At 40.4% G+C, this 12398-nt stretch overlaps 1 protein-coding gene across 7 annotated transcripts in view; it reads right to left on the bottom strand.

Moving 5' to 3' along the window:
- PCLO (piccolo presynaptic cytomatrix protein) overlaps positions 1-6143 on the bottom strand; it is a 323497-nt gene extending 317354 nt beyond the window's left edge. For all 7 annotated transcript variants that reach the window (XM_014268538.3, XM_026794798.2, XM_014268539.3 and 4 more), the window contains exon 1: positions 5667-6143. In XM_014268538.3, coding sequence (XP_014124013.2) covers positions 5667-5908 — 242 coding nt within the window. In that variant the 5' untranslated portion in view covers positions 5909-6143. The remainder of the gene's footprint in view (positions 1-5666) is intronic.
- Positions 6144-12398: the final 6255 nt, after the last annotated feature.

Below are 12398 nucleotides of genomic sequence, written 5' to 3'. Positions count from 1 at the left end.
AACAATTCACACTGACCAGTATTAAAAAGAACGTCACCACATTACGTTAGAGAATTGGGAAAAACCCATGCAACAATATTTTGCTGTATGTTTGAACTGGAGAAAATGAAACTAGGAATGTAGGAACCCAAATCAAGAGCAAGGCTTTATATATGGCATAGTATTTCACTTGTTGCTATACTTGGCTGTAGCACAGGAAATAACATTGTTGCTCAACCATATTATAATATTGTTGCAATGCTGCCAATGCTCAGGGATGTAATAAAATATTCTATTCAGTGCTACCACTAGGCTTCTTCTGGAAGATACAGGGTTCTCTTCAGTGTCACAGAAATGTTGCAAATATAAATTTTCACTGTTTTACTTTGAGAGAACCCATCAGCTGTGATCCTAGTTTGCCAGACATGATATTTTTTTGGGTATTCATGAGCAAAAGAAAAAAATCACTTATTAGATGTAACTGCATTCCTTGACTAATAAATAAATAAATGCGCAATTTAAAGAGGTTTTTTTCAGAAGTCTGCAGAACCATCTACAGTAGCCACATTAAAAAATATATTTTGCATATATTTTATATTTTAAAAAATATATTTTACATTTATATTTTACAATTTTTTTTTAGTTTCACCATGAGTTTAGCAGTATTTCTGATTAGTGTTTACTTTCCATTACATGGCTAGCAATGGCAATACAAAAGAACAAAGCTAAGTGGTAGACTTTTTCTGTGTAATTCTCTCAATGCAGGATTTCTCGTAATCTTGTATCTGACTTTTTCTGTTAATTAAAAATTTCCTCAAGCAATATTTGTTAAGGACAAACTATTCCCAACCTTCCACAATTCCATTTATTCTTTCCCATTCCCATGGACTTATTGACCACAATATTTGGAAGCTTATGACCCTAATGTGCAACCCACTGAAGTGAGCAGGTGTTTTTCCATCAGTCAACATTGATTAATTAATAAAGAGGATAGTTCAAAAAGCCCAAAGATAATCTAATTCTTTCAAATAATTGGCATTTTTTCTTATTAAAAGAGCAGTTTTATGCTTATTTTTTTATATTAGGGTTGGGATTAAATATGTTAGATTCTATTTTTTTGTTTGGACTTAGATGTTTATTAGTTTTTATTTATGCTACAGTTTTACAAACTGTGAGTTTCACAGTATTTTAATCTAAAAAACTAAAAAAATTGAACCATCTCTCTCTCTCTATAAGGTTTCTTACGATAAACTCATTAAGAACTAACAAATTATTTTTATTTTTAACTCAATAACTATGTGTGCCCTGCAATGCAGATTTTTTAATCTAAATATATAATATTACTCAAACTTGTGAAGAAGAAGGTGAAGAAGGACAACCTTCTGCTCTGAAATCTTTATTTTTTATATAGTACTATACTCTAAAATTTTAAATTTAAAAATTTCTACTATGTGATATTATACACTTCTATGCAAACTACACACTCATAATCCTAGTTCTATTACTTAATTTTGGAAGCTTTCTCTATGGCCTCAGGTCAAATGTAGTGTTTTCTCGAAGATGTCAAGAAAATCAAAATTTCCCAGTAACTAGGGTTCCAACATTATATTCTGATTAGCATGGTAGGTCTACCTGCAGTTCTGTTTCTCATTATTTAGATAAGCACTCCAGGTTTATTTGAAAAGGCACTGCTTACCATAAAAAAACATTTCAACTAGCCTACCAGCAACTAGTCTGTTAGCCTGGAACACCTCCAGCATTCATGTTTGTAAACGTTCAAACTCTTGGAAGGCTTCATTCAACAATAAGAGTTAAAAGGGAGGGGAGAAGAAAAAATCAACAGTGCTATTGAAATTCAGGTCCAGAATAGGGTATCATGCCTATGCCCACGCCCAAACCTTACAATGTGAAGGTAGAACAGAAGAGGGGGATGGGGGAATCCCAAACAAAAACCAAAGCAAAAAAACCCAACCATTTTTAAAAATTCAACTTGGAAATTAGCAAGAAAAATAACTGGATTGGAGTGGAATTTTGCTCCAGCTTGCATTTTTATCAAATGATGTGTTCCATAAATTTCCACCTGATAAGATATCAGGCTTTGAAATGAGATTAAAACCTATGATCTAGGAAATAAACTCAGGTGATTCTCTTCAAGGCTATAGGTATGTTCTGAAGAGCTGACTTGTCTTGCCTTTGTACATACCAATGTTTCTAAGCAATGGAGACAGCGCGTGATTAACTAGTGGAAGAAAAAGCCTTGAAAGGACAAGCTTCTTGAGAAATGCTACTTCTGTCAGAAGCCTGGACTTGTTTCATTCAGCTTGAGGTACCCAAGTTGAAGTCTTCTCTTCTACAACCATTTTACAAAGAACTACAAACTGATACTGAAAAATTTTAATTGAACTGGAGAATCAGAAACCTCAAACTAAATCTTGACAAGAATTTTCTAGCTTTCAAATCTTTTGAATCATGAAAAAGCCTTCAAACCAGACCCAACATACAAAATAATTTAGTTCTTCCTCACATAATCCTTTTCTTTGTGCTGCTGTGTTTCCTCTCACTTTGGTCTTGACTCATGGAACTCATCTCTATTCATTTACATATTAGAGCCCAATCAAAGCTTACTTTGGAGTGAGCAGAGATTTAACAAAAGGACTATTAGTCCAGTTCTTCAATTCCATAACTACAAGCACCTGTTAAGAAGGCATGTCTTTTCCCCATTCATCAGTATTAATAGTTTCAAAGACAAATGCAGTAACAATGCAACTCAAAGGTAGTTAATTTTTTTCATATCTACAGAAAATATATGTACAAACTTATGCATCGTCCAGTGGCTAACTTTTTAAAAATATATATATTTCTTCTAGAAAATATACCATAAATATACTTCAGAAGTGCGACTCAGCAAGACTTCTTAGCATTTCTTATCAAAATCCAGCAAAATTTATTTTATTTATATCTATTCTGACCAACTTATTGAACTGGGAAAAAAATTACCAAAAAACCCAAGCAGCTGTATTAGATGGTCATATATTCAGCTGGCCATCTAATCCTTTCAAATATAGTGTAATTCCTCAGGAAGTGAACACTGGCACAGTTACAGAGTCATTTGATGAAGCTAGAACAAATGGAACTTGCTTACAAATTGACTCTGCTTGTTTCAGAGAAATTTCCCAACCATGAATTTTCTGAAGACAGATAATTGAAATTGGATAGAAAGATTTCCACAGATCCTAAACATCTCACTGGAACCTTGAGAATGAAACTCTCATTATTATATTTTTTTTAAATAATAGGACAATTATTAGACAGTTCACTTTAGGTGCTCTAGATCTAAATGCATATACTGCAATTCACAAGACTTAAAAGCTCAAAGCCCACAGAAGTTTTAGAAAGTACAGCATTCATTTTAAGGTGGTAAAGATGCAACTATATTACCTGGTACCTACTATTAAAAAGCCTGTATTTGCAAAAAATATTACCTTAGGATACCAGCAATCATAAGGAATTTGTACACTTTAGGGTTATTTTGGGAGCAGGAATGAGAGCATTTGGAATAGAAAATAATTGATAGACTCTAATGTTAGAATGGAAATCACAGAGGAAGAATCGACTTAATATGTTAAAAATTAACAGATGCTACAATAAGGACACTGCCAAAATGCAAAGCTATATGGACTGAAAGCCAGAATTCCTCTTTTGATCACACTCTCACTTAACATTTGGACTGGAAAGAAAAAAAGAAAAAAAAACTATTTCCAGTTTTATTCTGGAAGAGAGTGATCTGTAATCCTTAGGAGAGTCTTACTCCAAGGGTTTTGTTTGTATCAGGTTCTTGATAATTACTGCAAACATTCTTGGTAGCTCTCAACAGCAAAGAAAGCAAACAGTAAGAGGAGCAAATAAAGCCACAAACCAAGAGACAAGAGAAGTAGTAACTTCATTACAGTGGAGAGGCATGAAGATACTATGATGGGAACTGCTATAATAGTCAAAGCTAACATTCTGACGCAAAGTAAAAAGCTGTAATTCACAAATTTAGAGTCCCCTTACTTTAAATAGAGGGTGGAAGTATGGTATGCTAACAAGATCAAAGTAGCTTCTGAAATAAATATGTTTGCAGGAAAGCAGCCATTTATAAATGCAGATATATTCACATTGCAATGAGTTCAGCCTACTCTAATGACTTCCAAGAACATTTATCTTTATTTTTTAATGGTATTGTTCCAGTGAAAAGTAAGTTTCAAAGTACTTGTGTGTTTGTTCATAGATGATTATACAAAAGGGAATTTTGAGTTTAGTTTCATGGAACTAAAGAATATTTCTTTTTCTCATTAATGTTCCTCATTAACAACAGAAGCTGTGCAGAGATCTAAATTGAATGGAAAATTTTATTTTACACATAGTGCTAATGCCTGATCAATAATTAAGCAAGACATGAAGATTTGACTTCCAGTTTCAAAAAATGGAGACCATCATCTCAGGTATAATCTCAGCGACTCCAATAATTGCCCAAGAATTAATTTAGTCCCACCCTCCTTGCCTCTCTTCTAGAATTCACTTATATAAACCTGACATTATATAAACTGAATATGCATGTATGGTGGGGTGAGGTCAATGCACCGTGAAACAGTCGAGGAGGCTCCTTTCAGCTTCCTCCTTCAAGACAAACAACACACCCAGCCCCGGAGTCGGAGAGCAACAGAGGCGCCGGCCTCGGGTGCCGGGCCGGGCCAGGAGGGGGTTCAGTACCAAGGACAGCGACATAGGGTCGGGTGAGGAGGGGGTCAGGACCGAGGACAGCGACACGGAGCTGGGCCGGGATGGGTTCAGGACCGAGGACAGCGGCACGGGGCCGGGCAGGGCCGTGGTTCAGAACCACGGACAGCGGCAGCCCCGAGCAGCCGGACGGGGAGCGGGCTTGTTGCACGTCGGGCTGAGAATACGCCGAGAGGCAGGCAAAGAACAGGGAAGGAAATTACCCCAGCCTTCGCAAAAGCACAGTGAGGTAAAGTCATGACTCTCCAGAACGCTGAATACCGTGGCAAGCAATTTAATCTATTTAGCCTCTACCCTTCCAATATAGGGGAAAAAAAAAAAAAGAAGAAAAATAAGGGTGAAAAAATAGGCTGAAACAGACCTCCTCAATCCATGACTATTTAATGAAGCCGAATGATAGTTGTAGAGGTTCTGAATTAGCAGAGTAACGGCCATCAAATGTATTATGCCCAAAAGCCTTGGAAGATTTAACAAGATTCTCTCTCCAGGCGCTTGCAGAACCCATCCGCTTCCCTGGCTGCTAGCAGAGATGTGGGGCTTCCAGCCCCGTAAAGCACACACCCGCACACAGAAAACCACAACGGTGTCTGCACATCTCTCCGCGCCCCGACACACAAACTGCCCGTGCTCCAGATCAGTGCAAGGCAGGAAAGGAGGGCGCAGCTCACGGAACCGGGGACCGCCGCTATTATCAGAGACCGCTGTAGTGGGGAGAGCCGGAGGGTGCGGGCTCCGTCCTGGTGCCCGCGCCCGTGCGGCCACCCCTTCCCTCCCTCTGCCAGCAAAATGGAACGCCGGCTCCGGGTGCGGCGGGCCCAGCTCGAAATGCGACTCGCCCCCCGCCCCATCGCGAGGAGACGGAGAAGGGGGAAGGGAGGAGCGGGAGAAGGGAGATTTTCCGTGCATGCCTTTGCATGGGAGGCGGCTCCGCGCCGGCGAGGTTCCCTCTGGGCAGCCCCTGCGCCCTTGACATGACAGCGGCGATCTGCCTCCTCTCCTCCTCGCTCAGCTGGCTCAGGTCCGCCTCCACCCCGGCCGGGACCAGGCTCTGCAAAGGGGCCGCGGAGCCGCCGCCATCCCCGGCCGCCGCCGCCCCTTCGGGGAAGGCGCCCAGCCCTTCGCCTCCTTCCAGGCTCGCCTCGTTGCCCATGGCCGCCGCGGCTCGCCGCCTCTCCCGCCGGGCGCAGAGCGGGCTGGGGGGCGGCTCGCAGCCCCGCTGCCCCGCGGGCGATCAATCAGGGCTCGGCGGCCGCCACCACCACGGCCCCGCGCGGCGGCGGCGCCGGGGCCGGGCTGGGCTCGCTGGCTGCCGCCGCGGCTGCCGGGGGAGTGCGGCGGTGCCGCCCGCCGAGCTCCGCCGCCCCGCGCCGCGCAGCGCATGCTCCGGGCGGGCGGCTCCCCCCGCGCTCCGGGCCCGCCCCGCGCCCCGGCCTTTAAAGGCACCGCCGCCCGCGCCCCCCGTTCCCGCCGCGCCGTGAGGGACCGAGCGGGGAGCCGCGGGCAGCCCTCCCGCTCGCCTTCCCTCCGCGTACAACGATGTGCGGGTAAAGCTTGAAGGAGCGCCGCTCGCCCGAGGCAAAGTAAGAGGGGATGGAAAACGCGTCTGGAGGAACCCCCCTCCAAGAAACCCCTTCAGACTAGAGTCAATGAGGTCGGATTACTCCATGCCCTGAACAGCAGAGTTTTGTATGCCCCTCTCGATAGGGATTTTACAGTTTTCCTCGGTCTGTGTTTCAGTACTGGACTACCATCGTGATGACTGTCTCCACCATATCAGTGTTATTCCAGGACCTATTAGCCCCAAACTGGACACTGTACTCCTAATGCAACTTCACAACTGCTGAATATATTGAGGAGAAAACCTTCTCCAACCTTCCAACCACTCCTGAGGTAGCAGAGGAATGCCAGTCTGCCTATGGTGTTCTTCATCACAGCCACATACTGCTGGAATGCATTTCACCTGGATGTTTGCTGCAAAGCTGCTTTTGGGACAACCTATCCTGGTGCACTCCTTCCCGTATACAGAACTCTCCTCTTGCCATTCTTCAACTTCAAGATGTTCCTGCCAGCTCATCCTCCCACCTGGATGGAGCACAGTGGCCCTGCTCTTTAGAGTATCTGCTGCTCTCCCAGCTGAGATTTGCAGAGAATGTATTCCATGACTTGCTCACATCAGTAACAGTGACATTGCATACCATTAGTCAGAAAGATACAAATAGTAACACGCCAGCAGTTGGATGTGATGCAAATAACCACAGCTGGTTTGAGCCCAATAGTTCAGTCTATTTTTCATCCACTGTGCAGGTCTCACTAATTTGGCTATAAGAATGCTATAGTTGATCATGCTGAAAGCCTGATGGAGTGATTTGCCTGAGGTTAAACACATGCTGTCTATTTTTAATAACCTTCCTATCTTTTGTCTGCTTGGACATGGCTTCTAAGAGGACTTACTGTGTAACTTTCCCAGGAAGGTACTGGCCACATTTGTCAAACTGCGTGGTAGTTCTCTTGTGGATCTCCTTTTTGAAGACGGGTACAGGGCTTGCTTTTCTCTGGTCATTAGGAAACTCTCCCAGTAACTTTCTGAAGATGACTGACTTTGCAGTAGCATCAACTCCCTCATCACTTTTTGACCTATCCCATTTAGTGTCATAAGTTTCTGCATATCCAATTGGTTTAATTACTCTGTACTACAGCTCATACTTTCCCTCAGAGACCTGGGAGGCTACAGGACAAACCCAATCCATAAAAGCCCTTGGTCCTTCTATGTCTTTGCCACTAGTGTTTCTGCCTCATTGATCAGAGCCAAGTTTTTACCAAATCCTTTTTAGAGATCGTACTATATTGTGGCTCTATTTTGCCTATTCAAATATGTTTCTTAAGCAACTATATCTTCACAAATACAATTTGTTTTAGTGATGAAGATGTGCCAGCATTTGGTACTCTTGCTTGTCTCCTTCTTTAGCTTCATCAGTACTTTGCTTCAGACACAGCTGTATGCAGATGAGCTCCCAAAATGACCTACATAGGGATGCTGTACAAATATTTATAGTGCTCTTGTAGTGTAGCAATCACAGATCATTTTTCCAGTACTGGTTCATAGTAAGTGATGAAACTAGTACCAGCTGGGGGCTTTCTGCTTTTCTCCTGAATGGCTACAGGAACGCATCAAGAGAACAGCTCAGCAGAGAACATGATAAAGCACAGAGGATAAACTGTCTTAGTGGAGAAGCATGACATGAGTGTGAGTAGTTGCCTCTTCACATGGTGTCTAGGTAAAGATATTAGAAAGGCCTGTGGGGGAGGCTACACACAATGCAGTCATACCTGAAGAAAGGTGGATTCCCTTGACATGTAAAGAAAAGACAAAGTTCAGTTAAGGGGGTTAGAAGGAAACAAATACACATCCCGACGTAATTTTTCAGAACTGAACATCCTATATGTAATTATTAATAGATGTGCAAAGTGCTGCTGCATGGAGTACAAAACAGAAATATGGGGAAAGAGGGATTTAATCAGTGTAAACATTTGTTTTTCTGATACTTATTAATGAGAGCATTCATAATACTCTTAAATATTGAGTATTTTGTGGAGGGTGGTATTTCTGTCCTTCAGTTGGGTAGTCTGAAACTTTATAATGTTCCCAAATGAAAGTTTTAAACAATAAGCATCAGAAAGTTTTAAACAATAGTAGAACTCTTGTTTCCCCACTTTTAATTATTTTATTGAGTGAATTTATTTATTCAAAGCCAAATGAGTGACTAGTTCTTCTGACTCAGACCCAGAAGTTGTCTTATGTTTAAAATCAGATGGCGTATTTATTTTAAACATAACACAACATCTTGGTCTGAGTCAGAAGAACTAGTGACTTTGAATAAATAAATTCACTCAATAAAACAATTAAAATTGGGGAAACGACTTCTTATGAGACTTGATATTTAAAACTATATACACTGTTTCTGTTTCACTTTTAATCTGTCCTGAAATAGAAAATAGGAGGAAGAGACATTAAGGCCTAAGGAAGTAAGATGAGCATAAAAAAGAGGCAAAGGATGAGAAATGACCTTCAGTGGTAAGCTTATTATTGACTTCACTGGAGCCAAGGATTTCACCTTAAAAATTATGATTTCAAATATCTTAGGGATTTTTGTGGAAACAGTCTCTTTTCACAGTTCTGTGACATTTACATTTTCTTATGAAAGACCATGAAATCAAGAGCTATCTGTTCCAGAAGTCCTGCTGCAGGTCTGTTTTCCCTGTATCCTGTAGTTTTCACATCTTTCTCCCTATGTACTTTATGGTCTGTCCGAAAGTGACAAGAGCTCTCTCATTTTGGTGCTACCAATGAAACTCACAAACTAATGAGTCTTAAGATTCTGTTGTAGCAAGGAAAGAAAAGTTATCAAATTAATCAGCCCATTTGCCAAAAATTGTAATATCTAACTTGCAAGAACCGGCTCACTGGTGCCAATATAAAACCCTTATAAAAAATTGCTTAATCTCTTGCACAGAAAAATATGATTAAAACCTTTTTAGAGATAAAACAGTCCTTTTAAAAGTTCATGCAAATTAGCGTTCTTTCTGCAAATTTAGAGGCAGAGATAGAGAAGCAAGTTACCTTTTCTTTGATACTAGGTAATATAAAAGGATAATCATGAATAGCAGCAAATCAAACTACCCTTTGAGGACCTGTTCACAGTTTTTGTAGAATCTTAATTGTATCTATTTGAATCCAAAATAGACCAGCACAATCACAAACATTTTTCTATTTTACATTGAGGCCATACATGGCATCTTTACCCCTGCAAAACAAAGGCACCATATATTTGAAGTGATGCAATCTCATTCAGACTAAACACTGTGCTTTATCAGTAATGCAGTACTTTCAACAGGGCCTGACCAATTTGGTATGCAAACTAGATACATCAAATCTTCAAAGGAGCCAGTCCAAGGTAGAGCTGAGTATGCAGAAGCAGCACAAGGACACTGGTTCATCTTTTGCCATTGCTGAATCTGATCTGGGGCAAGGGAATCTCAGTTAAGAGTGTATCTGCAGCACTAAAATGAGTGCTAGAAGTTAATTTACTGATTAAAAACATGAAGACATCCAATTTTTTTTCATCACCAGGCTGCTTAGTATAGATGTGCTCTTTACATTTCACAGTTGAGAAAAAGGCATTTAGTTCATAGAAGTTGGAGAAGTAACGCTAAGATCATCAGAAGAAAAGAAGAGGTCAGTAGCACCTTGGCATGAACTGGCAAAATGGGAGAAACTTTTATATCTTAATAATATGTCTGGCACTGTGCCCAGACAAAAGTGAAGAGGGTAGAGTTGTGTTAATTGTTAGTGATTACCAGAGACTGCACTGATCAGTACCACAAAATAAGACAGAGGAAGCTAGAAGAGAAGCTAGAATTTGCATAAACATATTTATAAAATTTTACGCATTCATATTTTTTTATTCTAACTTGTACAAATACCTGGGTAAATATTGCAGTGCCTCTATCACATTTATCTACCTCATTTCAGAGATACAGAGACTGTGGAGTTTAAAAGAGATGGCTAAGATGCATCCAGCAGTTAAGTCCATCTGCTATACAGAATGAGCAATGCCTTGTAATGAGAGCTCCCACCAGCAAGGCTTGTCTCACAAGTTCTAATTCTGTGTCAAACCTACACTCATCTACATACCAACCAAAGTTTGGCGAAATACTGCGCAGCAAATGTTCTTGGGGATCATGACTACTCTCCAGTCTCGCCTGAATTACTATTCACCAAAATAACCAAAAAAAGATGATAACAAGATACCTTGCAAAGCATTGTGTGGTTTTGCTCTTCTATTCAAATATCTATAACTCTTCTCTTACTGCATAGAATTCTCTACTCCATTACTTTGTAAATGCAGATTGAGAAACTAGTGGAATAGTGATCTACCCTGTTTCAAAACTCCTTCAAAACTCACCTTTTTAAGGGAAAACAACCCACCTAACCCAAAACTGAATACAGCATGAAAACTCCCAGGTATTATCAAACATCCTGGGCAGAATTGTTTGTGGTACTCCAGAGCACCTGAGTGTCTGGGCTTTTGGGATACCATGCACTCTGATATAACAGTATTACTGTTATAGCATCATTTTTGATATTAAACAAATCACTTTTGAGAAGCCTCTGCAGATATTTAACCTCATTATCATCAGTCTAAGTGAAACAGGATTAGTACATGCACTTTACCCTACTGAATAGCCAGTGCATGGGCATCTGGCTAAGTTTTCCCAGAAATCTCACAACCACATTTTCTTACTTCAACAAAACGAGGTCTGGCACATGAGTTCAGCACAGGAATGCTGATATGCTCACATTATGAGCATAGTATAGATTAGTCACAATGTTAAACATAATTTTCAATCAGTATTTTTACTACTCAAATAGTGATTTGCATCTTAAAGTGAAGAATGGGGAAAAAATAGCCGCTAATCTCAAAGGCTGTGTCCTAAACAACACGCAACAGCAATATTGTTGTTCTGTCCTGTTGTTCTGTTGCTTTCTTTAATATTAATTCATTCCCTTGTAGCAGTTGAGTCCAACTAATAGTGGTAGAGATACTACCACAAAGAGCTCAATTTTTACTTGTTTATATGGTGAAAGAGTCATATGTGTAATTATTACAATTCCAAAGCAAACCCAAGGAAGGACCTAGGGGAAGATTGGAGCTGTCATTAGCAAGTTCTGATAAATCACATTAAAATAAAGAATTGGGTTTGCACCACTGAGCATAACAGTGAGACCCTCAGGATCTTTCCTTAGGATTTTGATTGGTAACATAAGAGTGTTGAAAGTTCTCATTTCCCTAGCAGTTATCTCTTTCATGCTGAGAACACAGTAGGAAAAACTACTTAGCCTAAACAGAGGAAAGTCTTGCTAGTGAAGTGCATATTTAGATTATATGTTCAGGTCCTGCCTATGCCACAGAGAGCAGGTTCATTCTAAACATGATGTTGCATATTTTTTCCTTCTAAATGAATCTGGAGGGTTGGGGGAATGGAGGGGGGGGGAGGGTGGTAAGGGGTAGAGGGGATTTTATATTATATGAAATGTCACTCTTTTGTATTACATGGATTTTAACTAAAACCTCTAAATATTGGCCAAGGTTACCTTTTCCAAGGATAAGAGATTAAAGTTAAGAGCCTGTGTCCTTCTGTAGGAGCTCACATGTAGAATGATAACAAGAATGCAGAGCACACATTTCCAGTGGGTTCTGAACATTGCTTTACCACATATTGAGTGACATGCTGTACACCATGTTAAATACACTAACTAGGTTTTCTGGCATGAGCTATGAACTGTCTTCATGACAGAATTAGAGAGAAAAATGTAAAAAAATTACCTTTGTTCTATAGTCATTAGAATGGACTCAGAATACTGCTCATTTCAGGTAAACAACAGTCTTTATCCCAGAAAGTATATTTCTTCAGGACTAAGAAAGTTTACCCTTCTCTTCAGATATGTACTTAGAGGTTTTATACTCTAGGCATTGAAAATAGCTCCTTGCTCACTATGACACTAAACCAGTCATATATCCCAAAGGCATTGATTTTCATTTTAGCCCAAAACCAATTTTAGAATGGGTAAGAAGTAACCT

Source organism: Zonotrichia albicollis, chromosome 4 (genome assembly GCF_047830755.1).
Source record: "Zonotrichia albicollis isolate bZonAlb1 chromosome 4, bZonAlb1.hap1, whole genome shotgun sequence".
NCBI classification, from domain to species: domain Eukaryota; kingdom Metazoa; phylum Chordata; class Aves; order Passeriformes; family Passerellidae; genus Zonotrichia; species Zonotrichia albicollis.
This window is presented reverse-complemented; position numbering and strand designations above follow the sequence as displayed.